Consider the following 23,948-nt stretch of genomic DNA (forward strand, 5'->3'; position numbering starts at 1 on the left):
CGGCGCAACAAGAAGGTTGGGAAGAGGGGTGGAGGCGACGAGCCGATTGGATAGTGCGCGAATAGGTCCCGCCCCTTCCTCTTGCAATATTCTTTGCAGAGAAGAAGAAGTAGTGGGAGCGGCGGGGGCAACGATTGGCTGGCTGGAGCGGAGGCGGAGCTAGATGAGGGGACCTTCTAGGCTTCCGACTCTGTGGTGCCGCCTCCAGCCTCCCCGCCCACCTTCGCCCTCCCGTCAGTCGGAGGAAGACATGGCGGTGTCTGCGGGAGCTGTTCTGAGGGGTCTCCTGCCCAGGCGTGAGTGAGGGGCTCCCCACCTCCTCGGAGGGGGTGGTTTTCCTTCTCACCTGCCTTATTTCTTTCCTCTTTTTGCTCTCCTTGTCGTGGGAAGGCGTGTCTTTTCCCTATTATTTTTATTTTATTTATTTATTTTATATTATTTTTATTTTATTTTTATTTTATTGCAGGGGCTCAAGGCAGCCAGCCTGCGGGTTAAAAACAAGAACCGCCTTAAAACATAGGGGGAATTTGGTGTGTGCTTGTGTATGTTTGGAAAACAATATTTTTTTGGGGGGGGGTTAGGCACTAATAAGATTCAAAAACTACATTTAGGGAAAATTTTAATGTTTAACAGACCACTGTATTTTAATACTTTGTTGGAAGCTGCCCAGGGTGGCTGGGGAGACCCAGCCAGATGGGTGGGGTATAAATTGTAAATTATTATTATTATTATTATTTATTATTATTACTTGCGTATATATAATCTTTTCAAGAATATAAGGATATATACCAATAAGAAATGACCGTGGCTGCTTCCATGGATTTAGACGGAAAAGAGAAATGGAGCGGATGGTGTTGTCGCCACAACGGGTGGCACTGAACCCCAAAACTCTGTTGTCTTTCTTTCTTTCTTTCTTTCTTTCTTTCTTTCTTTCTTTCTTTCTTTCTTTCTTTCTTTCTTCATTCGTTTATTTACTTATTTATTACCCCACCTATTCCCCCGTCAGAGACTCTTTTGCCTTTCGTGTCGCCCTTCCCCTCCGAATTAGGGCAAAGGTGACTCGACAGTAAATAAGTCTCCTGTTTTAAAACATCTTCCAGAGCCCAGGAAGGATTGTGAGGACACTTTGCTAGGGGTTTTCTCTCGTGTTTTTTTTGGTGGGTGCGTTGGGGGCTTAAAAAAAAGAAAGAAAAATGAGTGTTATTAGAGTCAAGCCTTTCCAGGCACTTTGAAACCTAAGCTGCTTTATTGCATTGTATTTCTATCCAGCCTTTTCCTTCACCTAGCTCAAGGTGGCGCCTACATTGTTTTCTCTCTCCTTCTTGCTCAGTCCCCTTCATTTTATTTGACCCCCTTCTGAGTCCGCAGAGGGGTTTCCCCATTTGTTGTTGTTTACTCATTTAGTCGTGTCTTGACTCATCGTGACTCCATGAACCAGAGCACGCCAGGCACTCCTATCTTCCACTGCCTCCTGCAGTTTGGTCAGACTCATGTTTGTAGCTTCGAGAACACTGTCCCACCATCTCGTCCTCTGTTGTCCTCTTCTCCTTGTGCCCTCCATCTTTCCCAACATCAGGGTCTTCTCCAGGGAGTCTTCTCTTCTCATGAGGTGGCCAAAGTCTTGGAGCCTCAGCTTCACAATCTGTCCTTCCAGTGATCACTCAGGGCTGATTTCCTTCAGAATGGAGAGGTTTGATCTTCTTGCAGTCCATGGGAGTCTCAAGAGTCTCCTCCAGCACCATAATTCAAAAGCATCAGTTCTTCGGCGATCAACCTTCTTTATGGTCCAGCTTTCACTTCCATACATCACTACTGGGAAAACCAGAGCTTTAACTATATGGACCTTTGTTGGCAAGGTGATATCTCCACTTTTTAAGATGCTGTCTGGGTTTATCATTGCTTTCCTCCCAAGAAGCAGGCGCCTTTTAATTTCGTGGCTGCTGTCACCATCTGCAGTGATCACGGAGCCCAAGAAAGTAAAATCTCTCACTGCCTCCATTTCTTCCCCTACTATTTGCCAGGAGGTGATGGGACCAGTGGCCATGATCTTCGTTTTTTTGATGTTGAGCTTCAGACCATATTTTGCACTCTCCTCTTTCACCCTCATGAAAAGGTTCTTTAATTCCTCCTCACTTTCTGCCATCAAGGTTGTGTCATCTGCATATCTGAGGTTGTTGATATTTCTTGGTTTCCCCATTAACAGTGCGGTTTTGCCCCCAGACCTGCTGACGCGTCCTGCTCCCTGCCTCAGTTTAAGGACGATGTCGTCGCAACCGCCAGAGAAGCCCAAAGCCTTGGACACCTATGAAACCCTGAAGCTGGAGCGGGTGAAAGACAAGGTTTTGCACGTGGAGCTCAACCGGCCGGAGAAAAGGAACGCCATGAATGCTGCCTTCTGGAGGTAACAGGGACGTAATGGAAAAGATCGCAGGAGGGAGCACGTGTTTTCAGTATGCAACAATCTGAACGTTTTGAAGATGGTAGATAAGGCGCCAGCTACCTGCTTTTTAAGAGGCTTGATAAGGGCAAAAGACCCAGCAACATTGCAGTTTCTCATTGGCCCAGTACTTGGGGCCTAACACAGCAAGGCTCATTCATTCAGCCATTGGATAAGAAACTAAGGCATGTGACCATGGATCGTTTTCATCAGCAAGTGTTTTGTTTTGTTTGTTTGTTTCTTCCCCATCCTCATCCCCAACACAGCTTTAGAGCAATCTAAGCAATGAGGCGCGGGTGGCGCTGTGGGTTAAACCACAGAGCCTAGGACTTGCCGATCAGAAGGTCGGCAGTTCGAATCCCCGCGACGGGGTGAGCTCCCGTTGCTCGGTCCCTGCTCCTGCCAACCTAGCAGTTCGAAAGCACGTCAAGTGCAAGTAGATAAATAGGTACCGCTCTAGTGGGAAGGTAAATGGCATTTCCGTGCGCTGCTCTGGTTTGCCAGAAGCGGCTTAATCATGCTGGCCACATGACCCGGAAGCTGTACGCCGGCTCCCTCGGCCAATAAAGTGAGATGAGCACCACAACCCCAGAGTCGGCCACGACTGGAACTAATGGTCAGGGGTCCCTTTACCTTTACCTTTAAGCTCCTTTGCTCCTTTGTCAGTAGCAAAAATCTTTTCAGTTTTACAACCGGGCTGAATTTGTGCCAGTTTTTGAAGGCTGGGTGTGTAGGCTTGGGAGCACGGAAACAAATTTTCTGGGCAGTGGGGCCTGCTGGGACGGGGCTCAGAATTTCTTTTATGGATAAGATGAAATGTCAGCTCTCTTGTCTCCAGCAAAGGAAGTGCCCAAGCGATAGGTATTCTGAAAATTTTAATTTTTATTGGAAATTTTATTTACAACATAACATAAACCCCCCACCCCCAGTACAGAAATACAATAAACATAACATACAACAATACAAACAACCAAATAAAAGACTTTCTTTATCCTGTATATGGCCTCCTTATTTACTTCTTGTAAGAAAAATCTTAATAATTATTCATAAAGGAAACAGCGATAGGTATTCTGTTGGTGACACCCCACCCCAGTAAGCTGATCCTTTTCACAACATCAGAAGATACACTGGAGATTGCAGAGGAAGAAAAAAGCCACAGAATAAACTCAGTGGGTGGCGTTGCTGATGGCTGCTTATGCTGCCCCAGCGTAGGGCTAGAAGAAAATGAATGTGCCGTTGTACTCCCTTCTCTAAAGTTGAAGCCCTGTACACAGTCATATGCGCTGTCGACTCCATGAGGCGCCACATGAGATTGTTTAGAAGACTTGTTAGGCAAGACATGCATCAACTTGTTTCAGTCAAATGGCTTCCTCCCACTGCTAGCAGGTGTTCTTCAGGTGGCAGGAGGTGTTCCCAAACTCACCCTTTTTTTTTGTCTCCCTCCCTCCCTCGCCTCTTGTCCTAGGGAGATGGTGGAGTGCTTCAACAAGATTGCTCAGGACTCCGAATGCCATGTGGTGGTGGTATCTGGCGCTGGGAAAATGTTCACCTCAGGTAGGTGAGGAGAGGTGCTGAGGACTAGAAAGATGTTTCTCCTGTTTTAGGGTAGAAAGTTCCTGCGCTGTTGTAGAGGCTGGCTCCTGGGGGGGGGGGGAAATTAACTCTTCTTAAAGTGGGGCGCCACTGGTCCCATCACCTGGCAAATAGAAGGGGAAGAAATGGAGGCAGTGAGAGAATTTACTTTCTTGGGCTCCATGATAACCTGCAGATGGTGACAGCAGCCACGAAATTAAAAGACGCCTGCTTCTTGGGAGGAAAACAATGACAAACCTAGACAGCATCTTAAAAAGCAGAGACATCACCTTGCCAACCAAGGTCCGTATAGTTAAAGCTATGGTTTTCTCAGTAGTGATGTATGGAAGTGAGAGCTGGACCATAAAGAAGGGTGATTGACGAAGAATGGATGCTTTTGAATTCTGGTGCTGGAGGAGGCTCTTAAGAGTCCCATGGACTGCAAGAAGATCAAACCTCTCCATTCTGAAGGAAATCAGCCCTGAGTGCTCACTGGAAGGACAGATTGTGAAGCTGAGGCTCCAAGACTTTGGCCACCTCATGAGAAGAGAAGACTCCCTGGAAAAGACCCTGATGTTGGGAAAGATGGAGGGCAGAAGGAGAAGGGGACGATGGAGTATGAGATGGTGGGACAGTGTTCTCAAAGATACCAGCATGAGTTTGCCCAAACTGCGGGAGGCAGTGGAAGACAGGAGTGCCTGGCGTGCTCTGGTCCAGGGGGTCACAAAGAGTCGGACACGACTAAACAACAACAAAGTGGGGCAGGGAACCTTTTCTCTCTGGAGGGCCTCATTCCCTTCCAGGTAACATTCTCAGGGCCACATGTCAGTGGTCAGTGGAGGCAGAGGGGAAAATGGGCTGGAGGGCAATTGCTGCAAACTCATACAGTCCCCTCTCCATCCTGACACACAAAAGGCATTGTCGGAGTGCAAGGATCCGTTCTAGCCTGGCAAAAGCACTTGAGCTATAAAGTGTGTCCTTTTGTTTGTCCAGAGGCGTTAAGAAACACAAAAACAGTTTTTCTGACTGTTATGGGGAGCATTAAAACTGCACATGCACAAGTCTCTGTTGTGCAGCTGTTTTGCACAACTCAGAACGTGGAGGTCTTTGGAACAAAACGTTGGGTACCTACAGACTGTCACAATTTTAGGAGTTCAAGCTTATGCTGGAACTTTAGCGTTGTGAATTTAAAGGACTCCGTCACCCTAGCGCAACAAATCAACGTTTTAAAAAGAAGCCTTTTTGCTGTTTGGAAAGTGGCCAGGAAATGTGTTGAAAAGTATGGGACATACTTTCAAAGTGTTGGTGCTGACCTTTAAAGCCCTAAACGACCTCCTGTATACCTGAAGGAGCGTCTCCACCCCAATTGTTCTGCCCGGACACTGAGATCCAGCACCGAGGGCCTTCTGGTGGTTCCCTCATTACGCGAAGTGAGGTTACAGGGAACCAGACAGAGGGCCTTCTCGGTAGTGGCGCCCGCCCTTTGGAACGCCCTCCCTTCGGAACGCCCTCCCTTCAGATGTGAAAGAAATAAGTAGCTATCTTATCTTTAAAAGACATCTGAAGGCAGCCCTGTTTAGGGAAGTTTTTAATATTTAATGGTGTATTGTTTTTAACACTCAATTGGAAGCTGCCCAGAGTGGCTGGGGAAACTCAGCCAGATGGATGGGGTATAAATAATAAATTATTATTATTATTATTATTACAAGAGACAGATTAGTGTGTAAACACCATGTAAGCAAGCAAGGATGAGTGCTTATTGTCTCATAACCTGCCCCATATACAAAAGGATGCTCGCAAAAGCTTGGGCTGCCTAACCACTGCGTGATCTTTGTGCAAGCAAGTCAGGATGAACAAACAGGTTTTCTGAAGAAGCCGGGAAGTTTCTTTTGAGCAAAGCAGCGGCACAGAATTGAGACAGGGTGTCACTTATTTGGGAGTAATGTGGACCGTCCTGGTTCTCCCATGCTCTCGCCCGGCAGGTATTGACTTGATGGAGATGGGCAGCACATTCCTGATGATACCAGGAGACGACACAGCCCGGAAAGCTTGGAACATCCGCCAGAAGATCCGGGAGTATCAAGAAACCTTCACGGTATTGGAGAAGGTGAGTGGGCTGAAGCTGCAGTTGGCCCCACCCTTGGATGAGAAACCATCTCCATCCACGGCTAACCGTTCCTTTGTCTTTTAGTGCCCTAAGCCCGTAATTGTTGCCGTCCACGGGGGCTGCATTGGAGGAGGTGAGTCTGCAACACTTGCGTCATAAATAACCTGAAACCCCCCTCTTCCCTGCTTCCACCATTCCCCCTCACAACTGCAGTAGTTTTGTGGATGTTGCAAGTTGCAACAGGTAACCGTGGGCCAAATCTGGCATTTCAGCAGCGTCTTTTATTTCTTTTTCTTTATTATGTATTTTGATCTTGCTTTTTTATTTTTTTTATTAGTTTTTTAAAATACAGTGGTACCTCGGGTTACATACGCTTCAGGTTACAGACTCCGCTAACCCAGAAATAGTGCTTCAGGTTAAAGAACTTTGCTTCAGGATGAGAACAGAAATTGTGCTCCAGCGGCGCAGCAGCAGCAGGAGGCTCCATTAGCTAAAGTGGTGCTTCAGGTTAAGAACAGTTTCAGGTTACGAACAGACCTCCGGAACGAATTAAGTACTTAACCCGAGGTACCACTGTATTACAAGAAAAGAAAAAAGAAATAGAAACAAAAATCAATACATAACACTGTAGACAATATGACAATTCAGATTTGAATACCTATGACTACACCTTTTTAACAATGTTTTCCCACCTCTCTCTCCTCCCCCTACTTCCCACCACTATCCGTCTTATCGCTTAAATATTCATTCCAGATCTCTTCATATTCATCCATTCTTAATTTGCTTCGACATGCAATTCGTTCGTATGCAGCTAATCTGTCCATATTATCAATCCATGTGCTCAATGGAATCTTTTTGCAGCTCTTCCAATTCATCTATATATATATATATATATATGCAGGTTTTGGTGTCCTCGGGTGTCTTCCCGTGTAAAAGTTGGGGTGTCTAGGCGACGTTTCGACGAGGTCTCACTCGTCATCTTCAGGCTGGTGCATGAAGATGACGAGTGAGACCTCGTCGAAACGTCGCCTAGACACCCCAACTTTTACACGGGAAGACACCCGAGGACACCAAAACCTGCATTCCTGTACCCGTGAAAATCTACGAAAGCATATATATATATATATATATACACACACACACACACACACACACACCCCATTCTGAAAACCATTTGATCCTTGCTTCAGCTACATTATAAACTTTCCTTTCTCTTAAATGGGTGTAATCTGAAGGCACCCGAGGATGTCATGAAGCTGAAGTGAATCAAGTTTGCACCTGGTTGAAGGTTCCCAGACGTATTAAATATATAACGTTTAAAACATATAACCCAGGCTTTCCTGGACTCTCAACCCTGTTTTTTCCCTTTTCTTTTGGTGTGTGTGTTCCTTGCTCAGTTTTACATAAATCATAGAATCATAGAGTTGGAAGAGACCACAAGGGCCATCGAGTCCAACCCCCTGCCAAGCAGGAAACACCATCAGAGCACTCCTGACATATGGTTGTCAAGCCTCTGCTTAAAGACCTCCAAAGAAGGAGACTCCACCACACTCCTGGGCAGCAAATTCCACTGGCGAACAGCTCTTACTGTCAGGAAGTTCTTCCTAATGTTTAGGTGGAATCTTCTTTCTTGTAGTTTGGATCCATTGCTCCGTGTCCGCTTCTCTGGAGCAGCAGAAAACAACCTTTCTCCCTCCTCTATGTGACATCCTTTTATATATTTGAACATGGCTATCATATCACCCCTTAACCTCCTCTTCTCCAGGCTAAACATGCCCAGCTCCCTTAGCCGTTCCTCATAAGGCATTGTTTCCAGGCCTTTGACCATTTTGGTTGCCCTCCTCTGGACACGTTCCAGTTTGTCAGTGTCCTTCTTGAACTGTGGTGCCCAGAAATGGACACAGTCTGACCAGAGCAGAATACAGTGGCACTATTACTTCCCTTGATCTAGATGCTATACTCCTATTGATGCAGACCAGAATTGCATTGGCTTTTTTAGCTGCCGCGTCACACTGTTGGCTCATGTCAAGTTTGTGGTCAACCAAGACTCCTAGATCCTTTTCACATGTACTGCTCTCAAGCCAGGTGTCACCCACCTTGTATTTGTGCCTCTCAATTTTTTTGCCCAAGTGCAATACTTTACATTTCTCCCTGTTAAAATTCATCTTGTTTGTTTTGGCCCAGTTCTCTAATCTGTCAAGGTCGTTTTGAAGTGTGATCCTGTCCTCTGGGGTGTTAGCCACCCCTCCCAGTTTGGTGTCATCTGCAAATTTGATCAGGATGCTCTTGAGTCCATCATCCAAGTCGTTGATAAAGATGTTGAATAAGACCGGGAGCAAGACAGAACCCTGTGGCACCCCACTAGTCACTCTTCTCCAGGATGAAGAGGAACCATTGATGAGCACCCTTTGGGTTCGGTCGGTCAGCCAGTTACAAATAGTTTTCCTTGGTTTTTATGAAGTTCTGCTGAGTGTTATTGCAGCACACTTATATATTTTACGAAATGTGTATACCACCGCTTGACTTTAATAAAAAACCCCACACCAAGTGGTTTGCGAAGTGTATTGACGTTATCAATATGTTGCTGACCTTTTCTAATACAGTGGTGCCTCGGGTTACATACGTTTCAGGTTACAGACACTTCAGGTTACAGATTCCGCTAACCCAGAAATATTACCTCGGGTTAAGAACTTTGCTTCAGGATGAGAACAGAAATCGTGCTCCAGTGGCGCAGCGGGAGGCCCCATTAGCTAAAGTGGTGCTTCAGGTTAAGAACAGTTTCAGGTTCAGAACGGACCTCCGGAACGAATTAAGTTCTTAACCCAAGGTAACCACTGTACTTTAACTATTTATTTGTGCTTTTATCTACTGTTTTTATCTTGTGAACCGCCCTGAGATCTTTGGATGAAGGGCAGTAAATAACTCTAATAAAAATTAAAATAAAAAATTTGGTTTTTTGCATTCAGCATGCTTTATGTGAACCGTTTAGATTCGCTGCCATATTAATCAGCATGTAAATTATACAGTGGTACCTCTGGATGCAAATGGGATCCGTTCCAGAGCCCTGTTCACATCCTGAAGCGAACATAAGATGCGACTGCGAGATCGCATTTTGCTGCTTCCGCGCATGCGCGTGACATCATTTTGAGCGCATGTGCGAGCGGCGAAACCTGGAAGTAATGCGCTCCGTTACTTCTGAGTCACCGCGGAGCGCAACCCGAAAATGCTTATCTTGATGCATATTCATCTTCTGGCCTAGATCTGGAAACGTGCTGAATGTTCAGCTGCTGAGCATCCTTCTATTGGGACGTGAACAGCATTGTTTCTCTGTTCCTGTTCCCTCTACAGGTATGAATCTCATTTCCGCCTGCGATATCCGCTACTGTACTCAAGATGCCTGGTTCCAGGTTAAGGTGTGTTGTGAGAGCTCCTATCACCTTTCTTTCCAGGGGAACCTACCTGGCTTGCTAGTCTTGCTCCAATCTCCTTAGGAACTAAGGAAGGTTCCTTACACCAAGTTTAGCTCAGTACAGTGGTGCCTCGCAAGACGAAAAGAATCTGTTCCGCGAGTCTCTTTGTCTTGCGGTTTTTTCGTCTTGCGAAGCAAGCCCATTAGCAGCTTAGCGAATTAGCGCTATTAGCGGAATAGCGTCCTTAGCGGATCAGCTGTTTAGCGGATCAGCTGATAAGCGGCTTAGCGGATCAGCTGATAAGTGGCTTAGCGGATCAGCTGTTAAGCGGCTTAGCGGATCAGCTGTTAGTGGCTTAGCGGATCAGCTGATAAGCGGCTTAGCGGCTTGGGGAAAAGGGGGGGAAAGGAAAAAAACCCCGCAGGAACTCGCAATACATTTTCGTCTTGCGAAGCAAGCCCATAGGAAATTCATTTTGCGAAGCACCTCCAAAACGGAAAACCCTTTCGTCTAGCGGGTTTTCCGTCTTGCGAGGCATTCGTCTTGCGGGGCACCACTGTATTAACTACGGTGGCAGAAACTTTCCAGGATTCCAGACAAGGGACATTCAGGAAAATTCAGGAGAAACAAGAAAATATTACAGTGCATAGTTACATACCCGCCAACATTTCTCCGATGAAAAGAGGAACATCCTATTCCATAACAACAACAACAACAACAACAGTAATACTAATTTTATTATTTATACCCCATCCCCCTGACTTGGTTGCCCCAGCCACTTTGGGTGGCTTCCAACATATCTAAAAGCCTAATAAAAACATTTAAAAACCTGAACAAGGGCTGCATTTTGATGGGTCAAGGATCATGTAACTCCATGCCCTCCAACATTTCTCCAATGAAAATAGGGATGTCCTCCAGAAAAGTGGGACATTTTGGGATCAAATCAGAAACCGGGACGGTTTCTGTAAATCCGGGACTGTCCCTGGAAAATAGGGGAACTTGGAGGGTCTAAAAGGTTGCCTTCAGTTGTCTTCTGAAGGATTGCATAGTTAAACCACAGAGCCTAGGACTTGCCAATAAGAAGGTCGGCGGTTCGAATCCCCGTAACGGGGTGAGCTCCCGTTGCTCGGTCCCTGCTCCTTCCAACCTAGCAGTTCAAAAGCACGTCAAAGTGCAAGTAGATAAATAGGTACCGCTCTGGTGGGAACGTAAACGGCGTTTCCGTGTGCTGCTCTGGTTCGCCAGAAGCGGCTTAGTCATGCTGGCCACATGACCCGGAAGCTGTACGCCGGCTCCCTCGGCCAGTAAAGCGAGATGAGCACCGCAACCCCAGAGTCAGCCACGACTGGACCTAATGGTCAGGGGTCACTTTACCTTTTTTAAAGGAAAAGCAGGACATTCCAGGAGCAAATCAGAAACCGGGATGGCTTTCGTAAATTCAGGACTGTCTTGGGAATGCAAGAACACTTGGAGCGTATGTAGGGTTTTTGCTTTGTTTTTTTGCAACTTAAATATATGTTTATTAAATAGTTCTTAGTGTACAGTTGGAGAGTCTGTAATTAAACTATGGAACTCGCTCCTGCAGAAAGCAATTACGGCTGCCGTATTGGATGGCTTTTAAAAGAATATTGCTACCACAATGGCTATGTTCTGCCTCTGTGGCCGGAGGCAGGAATGCTTCCAGTTGCTGGAAACCACAGGCGGAGAGAGGTCTCCGCTGCTTGTGTCCTGCTTGCAGGTTACATAATAATAATAATAATAATAATAATAATAATAATAATAATAATAATAATAATTAATAATTTATTATTTATACCCCGCCCATCTGACTGGGTCTCCCCAGCCACTCTGGGCAGCTTCCAACCAAATATCAAAAACAATACAGTGTCAGACTTCCCTAAACAGGTGTCTTTTAAAAGTAAAATAGTTGTTTATTGCCTTGACATCACCTGGGACAGTGTTCCACAGGGCAGGCGCCACCACCGAGAAGGCCCTCTGCCTGGTTCCCTGTAACCTCACTTCTCGCAACGAGGGAACCGTCAGAAGGCCTTCGGTGCTGGATCTCAGTGTCTGGGCTGAACGATGGGGGTGGAGATGCTCCTTCAGGTATACAGGACATCTGGTTGGCCACTGTGAGAAGGGGATGCTGGTTCCATGGGCCAAAGGCCTGATCATTTTACGTTCTTAATATGCCCTGCCAGGAAGGTGTCAAAAGATGGAACCTTCTTCAAATGCTTTACCCCCCCCCCCCGAGCTAAAGCCCTTCCCTTTATCTCAGTCCAAAGCGCTTTGGCCTTTTCCTTCTGTGTCACGGGATGCCTGAACCCATCTCTCCTCCTTCCTCCAGGAAGTGGACGTCGGTTTGGCAGCCGACGTCGGCGTTCTGCAACGGCTACCTCATATCGTCGGAAATCGGAGGTCAGTGTTCGTTCTCTTTCAACTTCCCTTCCTTCCCTCCCCCCCTCTTGTGGCTTGTAAGGGAGGCATTAGCATTGGTGACGTTGGTTTGGGGCACAGCGAGCCCTTTATATCGGTGTTAGAGATATTAATGAATAAAATTAGAAGAGATGAGACTGTAAAAGGGATTGTGATGGGGGGGGGAGTATAAAGTAAGAGCCTTCGCAGACAATTTGATCATCGCTACTGAAAATCCATTAGAATGTATCCCAAGAGCAATAGCATGTATAAATGAATTTGGACACCTAGCTGGCTTTAAGATAAAGTATTAAAAAATGAATCTATTAGTTAAAAATATGTGGAACCAAGAAAAGAGTGAGCTACGAAGAATCTCAGGGTTGCAGAAAAAAAAAAAAGATGAAATACAGTGGTGCCTCGCAAGACGAAAAGAATCCCTTCCGCGAGTCTCTTCGTCTTGCGTTTTTTTCGTTTTGCGAAGCAAGCCCATTAGCGGATTAGCAGATTAGCGCTATTAGCGGCTTAGGGGCTTAGCGGATCAGCTGATAAGCGGCTTAGCGGATCAGCTGTTAAGCGCTTAGCGGCTTAGAAAAAGGGGGGGAGAGGAAAAAACCCCGCAGGAACTCGCAAGACATTTTTGTCTTGCGAAGCAAGCCCATAGGAAATTCGTTTTGCGAAGCACCTCCAAAACGGAAAACCCTTTCGTCTAGTGGGTTTTCCGTCTTGCGAGGCATTCGTCTTGCGGGGCACCACTGTATTTTGGCATATGGATGACAACAAAAAATATAGACCTATTCCATCCCTTCTCCCGCTTTGCTGTGAAGCCAGCAGAGCAGTTGGACTTAACTGTCAGGGGTCCCTTTACCTTTACTATACCACCCTACAAGAGAAAGACAAAATGGGAATGCAAAATACATAATAAATCCCTTGCTGTCCCATCCAGCTGGAGAACGGTTCAGCCGACAGTTCGGCTTTGCCATGCAGGGAAAAATGCCTCACTTTCTTCTCCATGAAGGAGAAATTTTCCTGACCTACTGATTCTTTCCTCCTGCTCCCAGCCTGGTCAACGAGTTGGCTTTCACTGCCAGGAAGATGATGGCGCCTGAAGCCGAGAGCAGCGGCCTGGTCAGGTATGTGGCACATTCCCCCAGACCGTCCGCCAATTCATAATTGTGTGGGGCTGATAACAGCAACTTCCTCCTCGGCCCACAACCCTCTTTTGAGGGAGGCAGGTTCCCCTTTTCATTGCATGGCCTTTGCCCAGCAAAGTCACGAGTCTGGAAATTATTAGGGGAAGGGTTTGGGGGTGGGGATGCAAACGAGAGTGGCTAATGGCCCTAACGCCATGCAAAATCTCCTGCCCACATCTCAAAAAAGAAAAAAGATACTTATAGAGCCAGGAAAGATCTGGAACAAAGAACCACTTGAACGAGGTGAAACAGGAGGAAAAACTGAAGCGGGGTGGGTTGTTGTTTAGTTGTGTCCGACTCTTTGTGACCCCCTGGACCAGAGCACGCCAGGCCCTCCTGTCTTCCACTGCCTCCCGCAGTTTGGTCAAGCTCATGTTGGTATCTTCGAGAACACTGTCCAAGCATCTCGTCCTCTGTCGTCCCCTTCTCCTTGTGCCCTCCATCTTTCCCAGCATCAGGGTCTTCTCCAGGGAGTCTTCTCTTCTCCTGAGGTGGCCAAAGTCATGGAGCCTCAGCTTCACAATCTGTCCTTCCAGTGAGCACTCAGGGCTGATTTCCTTCAGAATGGAGAGGTTTGATCTTCTTGCAGTCCATGGGACTCTCAAGAGCCTCCTCCAGCACCAGAATTCAAAAGCATCCATTCTTCGTCAATCACCCTTCTTTATGGTCCAGCTCACATCCATACATCACTACTGGGAAAACCATAGCTTTAACTATACAGACCTTTGTTGGCAAGGTGATGGGTTGGCAAGCGGGGTGGGTAGGGACCGTGTTTTCTTGTAGGCCGTCTTCTGCGTGTCTGGGGCAACGGCTGCGACTCTCGCCCCTCCAGGTAAGCAGGAGGTCTGGCCACAGTTGAAGATCACGTTTATTATGATGTTTATATTCCACCTTTTCCCCCAAGGTGGCACACTTGGTTGTCCTTCCCCTCATTTAATCTCCACAACATCCTTGCGAGGTAGGTTTGGCTGGGAGGCAGCCACTGGTTCCACGGTCACCCAGTGTGAGCTTCATGAGCTGAGGATTTATCCAGGTGGGGCGCTGAGGGGTTTGCCCTGGGGGAAAGACGTGTACTTGGGGGTTTGTTAACTTCAGACAGCTAAGCAAGAGCGCAGCAGAGAGATGCAGGGCGACGAATCAAGAGCGTTAATTGCTTTATTCCGCTGTGATTTACAAGGCTGCTCTCTTACGTGATTTTAGGGACGGCTCGGGCAAATTCACAGGAGACTCTTTTCAGTAACCATTATGCCTAAAAGCAGCCTTTCTCAACCTGTGGGTGCCCAGATGTTGTTGGACTACAACTCCCATCACCCCTAGCTAGCAAGGCCAGAGCTCAGGGATGATGGGAGTTGTAGTCCAACAACATCTGGGGTCCCACAGGTTGAGAACCACTTCCTAAAAGGAACCTCGGAGATTACTGACTACAAATACTTTCCAAGTGTGTTGAATAACGCCCCCTCCCTGAAAAGAGGTGTCTGTGAATTTCCCCTTTTAGAAGGACAACTTCATATGTGCGTGTTTTCTGCTAACTCCCCCACCTTTGGCATGGAGAACTAAGTGAGATGATGCCCTTCTCCATCATCGCCCTGGGTTGGACTAGATGATCCCCTGGGTCCCTTCCAATTATTCTAATGTCAGGACCCCCCCCCCCTTTGCTTAATCACACCATCCTGCTTCCAGGATGAGCCAGTGTGGTGTAGTGGTTAAAAGCGGTAGTCTCGTAATCTGGTGAACCGGGTTGGATTCCCCGCTCCTCCACATGCAGCTGCTGGGTGACCTTGGGCCAGTCACACTCTAGGAGTCTATCTCTCTTTGTTTTTTAGAGCCAGTGTGGTGTAGTGGTGGGGGGTGAGTGTTCAGACCCCTGGGCTCTCACTTGTGGGGTGCCTCAGGGTTCTGTCCTCTCCCCCATGCTTTTTAATATCTATATGAAGCCGCTGGGAGAGATCATCAGGGGGTTTGGACTGGGTGTTCATCAGTATGCAGATGACAGCCAGCTCTACCTCTCCTTTAAATCAGAACCAGTGAAGGCGGTGAAGGTCCTGTGTGAGTGCCTGGAGGCGGTTGGAGGTTGGATGGCGGCTAACAGATTGAGGTTGAATCCTGACAAGACAGAAGTACTGTTTTTGGGGGACAGGAGGCGGGCAGGTGTGGAGGATTCCCTGGTCCTGAATGGGGTAACTGTGCCCCTGAAGGACCAGGTGCGCAGCCTGGGAGTCATTTTGGACTCACAGCTGTCCATGGAGGCGCAGATTAACTCTGTGTCCAGGGCAGCTGTCTACCAGCTCCACCTGGTACGCAGGCTAAGACCCTACCTCCCCGCGGACTGTCTCGCCAGAATGGTGCATGCTCTAGTTATCTCACGCTTGGACTACTGCAACGCGCTCTACGTGGGGCTACCTTTGAAGGTGACCCGGAAACTGCAATTAATCCAGAATGCGGCAGCGAGACTGGTGACTGGGAGTGGCCGCCGGGACCACATAACACTGGTTCTGAGAGATCTGCATTGGCTCCCAGTACGTTTCCGAGCACGATTCAAAGTGTTGGTGCTGACCTTTAAAGCCCTAAACGGCCTCGGTCCTGTATACCTGAAGGAGCATCTCCACCCCCATCGTTCAGCCCGGACTCTGAGATCCAGCGCCGAGGGCCTTCTGGCGGTTCCCTCATTGCGAGAAGTGAGGCTACAGGGAACCAGACAGAGGGCCTTCTCGGTAGCGGCGCCCGCCCTATGGAACGCCCTCCCATCAGATGTCAAAGAGATAAAGAATTACCTGACGTTCAGAAGACATCTTAAGGCAGCCCTGTTCAGGGAAGTTTTTAATATGTAATGCTGTACGGTTTTTAGCACTGATTGGGAGCCGCCCAGAGTGGCTGGGGAAAACTCAGCCAGATGGGCGGGGTATAAATAATAAATTATTATTATTATTATTATTATATTAGTGGTTAAGAGCGGTGGACTCGTAATCTGGTGAACCGGGTTCGATTCCCCGCTCCTCCACATGCAGCTGCTGGGTGACCTTGGGCCAGCCACACTTCTCTGAAGTCTCTCAGCCCCACTCGCCTCACAGAGCGTTTGTTGTGGGGGAGGAAGGGAAAGGAGAATTTTAGCCGCTTTGAGGCTCCTTAAAGGGAGTGAAAGGCAGGATATCAAATCCAAGCTCCTCTTCTTCTTCCCTCCCCTGCTCAGCCGTGTCTTCCAAGAGAAGGAGACCATGATGCAGAGCGCTTTCGACTTGGCCACTGAGATTGCCAGCAAGAGTCCGGTTGCTGTGCAGGGCACCAAAGTTAACCTGGTCTACTCCAGGGACCACCCTGTGTCTGAAGGCCTGAAGTATATGGTGAGTGTCGTGGGGCACGGGCTTTGCAGAGTAGGGGGTCTCGGGTTTGCCGCCCAGACCCTCCAAGAAACAGAGCAGAGATTTCAAAGGCCTTTGGCTGCATCCACTGCCAAGCCAGAGGCTAAGAGTGGCCCTCCAGTCCTTCCTACCTGGCCCTCAGGACTCTTCCCCGGGCTGCACCCCTCAACAGCCTTTCTTCACACCTTCCTTGCCTGTTTTTGCCTGACTGGAATATGTCCTCCAAGTCTGACAGCACCGTATTTTTCGCTCCATAAGACGCACTTTTTCCCTCCTAAAAAGTAAGGGGAAATGTGTGTGTGTCTTATGGAGTGAATGCAGGGGGGAGGCAGGCAGGAAAAGCCCCCAAGAGCCACACACAAGCTCCGCGTGGCTCTTGCGGGCTTTTCCCCAGGAGGGAGAAGGGACTGACGCGGGCAGTCAGTCCCTTCTCCCTCCTCGTAGAAAAGCCCGCAAGAGCCGTGCGCTCCTTAAAGGGTGCGAGGCTCCTGTGGGCTTTTGCGGGAGGTGGGGGTATTGCCATAGCCGTGCACAGCCCCTCTGGTCGGGAGAGGGGATGGATCCCACTCGTTGTCTTGGCTTCTTCGCTCTTTGGGGGGGGGGGGATATTTTTTTTCTTGATATCCCCCTCTAAAAACTAGGTGCACCTTACGGAGCGAAAAATACGGTACCTATTGGGTGGATGAAGCCTGGCTGGAGGACTGAGAGGGTTGTGCGCAGAAACTAGCCGACTAGTAACAAAGCAAAATTTGCATGGGTTGCTCCTCCCACTTCTGCCTCTGGCCCCGCCCATCACCAGCATGCAGCCCCCGGAAGGTAATGCAGCCCACAGGTTTAAATACATTCCCCATCCCTGAGATAGACAGCACTTTGCAGGAAGGCCTCAACTGGCTCCGTGCAACTCATAAATGCATTTCGCCCTTTGTTCCCGTTTTGCAACAGGAACAAGGTGCAGCCGCCCTTGGTTTCTAGGATTTGGCACCAGTAGAAGCAAGCAATAAAGCGATTTGCACAACATGGTTGCCAGGCTGCGGAATTCCAGGCTCTGACTTTTGCACTCAGACAGCTGTTCCTGCTGTGCCACGGAAAACCCCAAGGTGCCCAGCTGACTTTCAGAGATGTGTCCAGCCAAGTTCTGCTCAGATCAAGCCCAGTGAAGTGAATGGGCCTGAGTTAATCTTGAAGGCTAAGGGGGGTTGCTCTGAGCCACAACAACATTTCTAGTTAAAAGGTTTTCGGCAGGGACTGGGAAAAGTGAAGGCCCCTGCTTGGGGTGAGCAGGCAGGGAGTCCCCCAAGTGCTGCCCCACTGAAAAACAGATTTCTGACAAATGTGGAACAAAGGTTATGTGTCACCTGTAACAGTTCTTGAGCGGGGTCCATATACAGTCAAACCTCTGCTCTTGAATACCTCTATTATGGAATAAAAACAAAAAAAATTCCTTCCAGTAGCACCTTAAAGACCAACTAAGTCAGTCCTTGGTATGAGCTTTCGTGTGCATGCACACTTCTTCAGATAGGGTGCATGCACACTTCTTCTATTATGGAATGTTTCGGCTCCTGAAAGCTGGAAACCCAGAAGTTAAATATTCCAGTTTTCAAACGTTTTTCGGAAGCCGAATGTCCATCGCGGCTTCCGTTTGAGTGCAGGAAGCTCCTGCAACCAATCAGAAGTCACGCATCAGCTGTCGAACGTTTTGGAAGCCGAACGGGCTTCCGGAACGGATTACAGTGGTACCTCAGGTTACATATGCTTCAGGTTACAGACTCCGCTAACCCAGAAATAGTGCTTCAGGTTAAGAACTTTGCTTCAGGATGAGAACAGAAATTGTGTTCTGGCGGCGCGGCGGCAGCAGGAGGCCCCATTAGCTAAAGTGGTGCTTCAGGTTAAGAACAGTTTCAGGTTAAGAACGGACCTCCAGAACGAATTAAGTATTTAACCTGAGGTACTACTGTATGTTCGACAACCGATGTTTGACTGTAACATGAATCTGAGATGTTTATTTTTTAAAAAAAATATTTTTATTAAAGTTTCAACAAATTTTTATCATAACACAAAACAACACAATAAGAGACAGAACACAGTATAAAACATAAAAAAACAGAAAAAAAGTATATAAGTTCAAATCTTAATTTCTTGTAACTTACTTTCCCGACTTCCTCACACCTCCCCTTTCCGTATTCCAATTTCTAATTTATTTTCAGCAAATCCTTCCACTATTTTGATTAATTTTAATATTGCTTATTTTCTTTTAAATTAACCATTCCGCTACTGACCACTTATCTTCTAATCCCCCATCATTTTAACCTTGATTAATTTTGCTATATTTCTTTACTTATTGCTCATAAAACATCTTTACATATTCCTTTCAACTATGTCACTAATGCCGCATTATCTTTATATCCTGCATCACTTTAACATTCAAATAATTTGCATGAATCTGAGATGTTTAGGCCCGAAGGATGGGTAAGTATCACTTAGCAGAAGGCAGAAGAACTGGATGTTAGCTGAGACAAAATATTTTGAATAATTTTTTGTATATAACTGAAAAATGAAAATCAGAAGTCCCTTTGATCTCTCTCTTGTCTTTCTTTCTCTTTTCTGTTCCTCTCTTCCGTTTTTCTTCCTTTTTCTCCCCCCTCCCCCTTTTCTTGGTGTCCTCTGCTCCGGGTTTTCATTGGAACTGTACACACCTGAAGGTGACAGGTGGTTGGCAAAGGGTCTTGGGTGAGAGGCTGGGAGGAGAACGGGAAGCTTTCTGTATGACATAAGGGTTAAGGTCTACCTTTGAAAGAGGACTCCGCCTTTTTCTTCCTTCCTCTGTTTTTATTTAGATTACTGTATTTTTCGCTCCATAAGATGCACCTGACCATTAGACGCACCTAGTTTTTGGAAGGGGATTTCAAGGAAAAAAAATATTTTTAAAGGGAGCGCTGAGCAGAACCTGTATGCTTGCAGGCTTTTCCCCAGGAGGGAGAAAAACCCCCAAGAGCTCTTGGGGGCTTTTCCCGCCTGCATTCACTCCATAATACGCACACACATTTCCCCTTACTTTTTAGGAGGGGAAAAGTGTGTCTTATGGAGCGAAAAATACGGTAGTTTATTTTAAGAGGTGCGCCCATGCATAAAGAACAAACAGCTAAGGCTGTTGCTCAGGCCTCTTCTGAGCCCAATTTGTTTCTGCCCTGCAGGCTACCTGGAACATGAGCATGCTTCAGACAGAGGACATCTTGAAGTCCGCCCAAGGCATCATGGAGAAGAAAACAACCAGGCAGATAACCTACTCCAAGCTGTAGCTGCTCTGTGCTTGCAGCAGAAGGCAGCAAGCCCCCAACAAGAGCAGTAAGGGTGGGCTGCCGTATTGGCCGTGAGCGAGACTGGACTCCAGGACCCCCCGCGAGAGAGAGGGGGGCAGCAAGTGCCTACAGATACCAGCTCATCCATGCAGCTGAGTGACACGTAACACCTTAGGAGGGGTAGAGAGGCCTTCCTTCTGAAAAATGGTGCTTTCCCCACCCAAAGGAAGGTTAGTGGTAGAACCAGAAATAAACATTTAAAACACAATCAACGCTCTGGGAGGAGAGGATATTATTTCTGCAGAGAATAAACCCTGCTTCAGTTAACGCCGCAGCCAGGATGTTGGTTCTCGGCTCAGTTTGTTTGCTTATATTGGTGTACCGCTTTAATTCTGCTTGCAAATAAAAAGGTAGAAAAAACCCGTCAACAAATAAGCTGGAAATATATTCATAAAAGTGTATGTCATCAGGGCCACGTTGAAACTTGAACGTCGAATAATAATACACATCAAAATTCTGCTGTGCTGTCTGTCTGGTGGCTTGACACATCGCAGTTTGAGCACGCAGATATTTATTTTGCAACCTCTCAACCTAATCCTGTTTTTGCATCCATGAGAACTAGACGTTTGGCGGCATGCTCAGTCGGACGCGGAGTCGTGCACACCCTGTGCCAAATTTTGCACACCTGCAGCCCTTGTGTACAGTGCCCCTGCGGGAATGCAGCCCTTGACAGAACGCATAGCGTTCCCCAGACCTCCTGACCCTGATCCAGAATTGAAGAAGGCACCCCAAACTGCCCCAATGTCTTCCCTGCCCTCTTTGGTAGCTGTGAACGGGGAAGATGAAATTCTGAGAGTACGGGAAGCAGCTGGTCTTCGGGAAGCGCTTGTTGTTGTTTAGTTGTGTCCGACTCTTCGTGACCCCCTGGACCAGACCACGCCAGGCACTCCTGTCTTCCACTACCTCCTGCAGTTTGCTCAAACTCATGCTGGTAGCTTCGAGAACACTGTCCCACCATCTCGTCCTCTGTCATCCCCTTCTCCTTCTGCCCTCCATCTTTCCCAACATCAGGGTCTGTTCCAGGGAGTCTCCTCTTCTCATGAGGTGGCCAAAGTCTTGGAGCCTCAGCTTCACGATCTGTCCTTCCAGTGAGCACTCGGGGCTGATTTCCTTCAGAATGGAGAGGTTTGATCTTCTTGCAGTCCATGGGACTCTCAGTTCATTTCAAATTTGGGATTTGGGACCTTTTGTGTGCCAGAGAAATCCAGCAAGTGGCAAGGAACCTTTGACTCTCCCACTTGTTATTGGATGTGATCTCCCATCACCCTTGGCTATTGGGGGCTGGGGTTGAAGGGAATTGGAGTCCAATAATACCCAGAGAGACACTGACTCTCTTCCCCTCACTCCTTAATCAAGTGGTTCTCAAAGGGTGTGAGAGGCGGGAAGATTCAAGGACAATCAAAGGAAAATTTCAGCGTAGTATACAGCAACCCCCAATTTGCGTGCGATGCCCCCTTTTCCGGCCACTTCTGGGCCGTGCGCCAATTGGACGTGTGTCAATGGGTTGTTGCCCATGGGATCAGAATTAATTTTTCTGTTTGTGGAATGTGGATCGGTATCTTCAGAATGAGAGCAAGAGCTCTTCTCCACGACATATTGCTGCGAACAGGAATTTTCAACTGACAAATATGGAAGTCGGTTTTCAACTGACAAAATGCGGAATGTCAGAAAAAGAGAGGGCCTTCTGTGGGCCGATGAGGAGATGGGAGTTTGCTCGTCTCAAATTAGACCTAATATAGATGAGATTATTCAGCATAAAGCAAGCCCACACTTTGCACTGAGTTTGTATGCATACTAGGTACATAGATAATAATAAATAAATAAATAAATAAATAAATAAATAAATAAATAAATAAATAAATATTATTTATATCCCGCCCTCCCCAGCCGAAGCCGGGCTCAGGGCAGCTAACAACACCAAAGTAGTGCAACATTATAAAAACATAAAAATTAATTAAAATCAAAATTGATGGCAACCATAAAGTTTTGTAAAGATTGCCAAAGGAGGGAGTCAGGCTGCGCCCTGACCGAAGGCCTGGCGGAACAGCTCTGTCTTGCAGACCCTGCGGAAAGATGTCAAGTCCTGCAGGGCCCTTGTCTCTTGTGACAGAGCATTCCACCAGGTTGGAGCCGCAGCCAAAAAAGCCCTGGCTCTAGTTGAGGCCAGCCTAACCTCTCTGTGGCCTGGGACCTTCAAGATGTTTTTATTTGAAGACCGTAAGTTCCTCTGTGGGGCATACCACAGAGGCTCGTTTATCATTATGTTTTGGGAATGAGTCCTATTCTTATGTAGCTGCGTTGTTTTATACTTTCTGGGTGTCCCGTGATCATATTATAAAGCAGTCGTGTTCTGTGTTACAAATCAAGCACAGCAATAAGCTGTTTCTTGTTTTCCAATGTATTACCGTATTTTTCGCCCTATAGGACGCACTTTTTCCCCTCCAAAAATGAAGGGGAAATGCGTGTGCGTCCTATGGGGCGAATGCAGGCTTTCGCTGAAGCCTGGAGAGCGAGAGGGGTCGGTGCGCACCGACCCCTCTCGCTCCCCAGGCTTCAGAAAGCAATCCGCAAGCCTTGCAAGCCTGGCGGGAGGTCCCGCGGGCTCGCAAGGCTTGCGGGCAGCAGCCTGCAGCCCACAAGCTCGGGGGACAGCGGGGAGGCGGAGCGCCACCACCCCGCTATTCCCCGACCTGATCTGGGGGCTGGCGGGGGGGGGGAGAAGCAAGCTTACTTCTCCCCATCGCCAGCCCCACAAGCTCGGGGGATAGCGGGGAGGCAGAGCGCCGCCACCCCGCTATTCCCCGACCTGATCTGGAGGCTGGCGATGGGGAGAAGCAAGCTTGCTTCTCCCCCCCCCCCCACCAGCTCGGGGGACAGCAGGGCAAGCCGCTGCCCCACGGAGGCTAGAGAAGCTTGCCTGAAGGCAGAAGAGGGAGACGGAGCGCTCCGTCTCCCTCTTCTAGCTTGGGGGTGGCTGCGCAAACCTGGGCGGGAAAAATTTTTTTTCCCTTGATTTCCCCCCCAAAAAACTAGGTGCGTCCTATGGGCCGGTGCGTCCTATAGGGCGAAAAATACGGTACTTACCAATAAAAAAATCCAGTGTGGTGCGAGCCAATTTTTATTCTGAAAGTATGGCCCAGAAAGAAAAGTCTTGTGAGTCACTGCCTTAACCAGTTTCCCCCTTGCTGGTTCTTGTACAAGGTTCAGCCATGGGAATTTCGAACTTCAAGGCTGAATCTCAAAGCATCTGTAACCTTGAAAAGCTACTCCTGTTCAGAGTGGACTATAGTGGGCTAGGCCAAACCAATGGCCTGATTCTGCAGCAGCTTCCATGGCATTTTCAGGGTTCTGAACCAACTCTCCAGGAAACGGGTCTTTGAATAGAACTGAGACCTAAAATATTAGGGAGGGCCATGTCAAAATTCATTGTTCGTCGGCCAATCCTGCCCCCAGAACCAGGATGGTTATATCCCCACAATCTTGCAATCTCTGTACCCATCAGTGACAGGCTAGCACCTGAACCTTCAAAAATAACCCTTGATCATGGATTTTAGAGGTTCTGTTCCGCTGGCGCCGCACCCCTTGGCCTCTGGCAGATTGAAATCGGCGTTTGTGGGCGGCTGATAACTGAGGTTTAGCAAACAAGCAATAAAGGCTAAAGGTTAGTTCAAGGGGAAGGTCTATATAGATCAACGGAAGAGCATATAGAATAGATCCCAAGTTCAGACCCTGGCTAAATCTCTGGGCAAAAACGGGGGGGGAAACCCCTGGAGAGTTGCAGCCAGTCAGTGTAAGGAAAACACTGAAAATTTTTCTCTCCCTCATGACCTCAGAGTTTGTGGACATTGTCGATGGATGTTAGAAGATTTGGGACAGATAAATAATGATGATAATCTTTTATACGCTGTGGGTTAAACCACAGAGCCTAGGACTTGCTGATCAAAAGGTTGGCGGTTTGAATCCACGCGACGGGGTGAGCTCCCGTTGCTCGGTCCCTGCTCCTGCCAACCTAGCAGTTCGAAAGCACATCAAAGTCCAAGTAGATAAATAGGTACCGCTCTGGCGGGAAGGTAAACGGCGTTTCCGTGCGCTGCTCTGGTTTGCC

At 47.8% G+C, this 23,948-nt stretch overlaps 1 protein-coding gene and 1 long non-coding RNA gene across 2 annotated transcripts in view; one reads left to right on the forward strand and one right to left on the reverse strand.

Moving 5' to 3' along the window:
- LOC310851841 overlaps positions 1-23,948 on the reverse strand; it is a 140,060-nt gene that overhangs the window by 73,483 nt on the left and 42,629 nt on the right. The gene's annotated exons all lie outside the window — the stretch shown is intronic.
- Positions 157-20,249, forward strand: ECH1 (enoyl-CoA hydratase 1). The gene is made up of 10 exons (XM_083754144.1): positions 157-296; positions 2,221-2,401; positions 3,903-3,991; positions 5,992-6,116; positions 6,201-6,249; positions 9,465-9,529; positions 11,874-11,944; positions 13,000-13,071; positions 16,319-16,469; positions 19,679-20,249. Exons 1-10 carry the CDS (start codon positions 164-166, stop codon positions 19,781-19,783), a joined length of 1,041 nt encoding a protein of 346 aa, XP_083610270.1. The 5' UTR covers positions 157-163; the 3' UTR covers positions 19,784-20,249.

Source organism: Podarcis gaigeae (genome assembly GCF_964106915.1).
Source record: "Podarcis gaigeae genome assembly, chromosome: 8".
NCBI lineage: Eukaryota > Metazoa > Chordata > Lepidosauria > Squamata > Lacertidae > Podarcis > Podarcis gaigeae.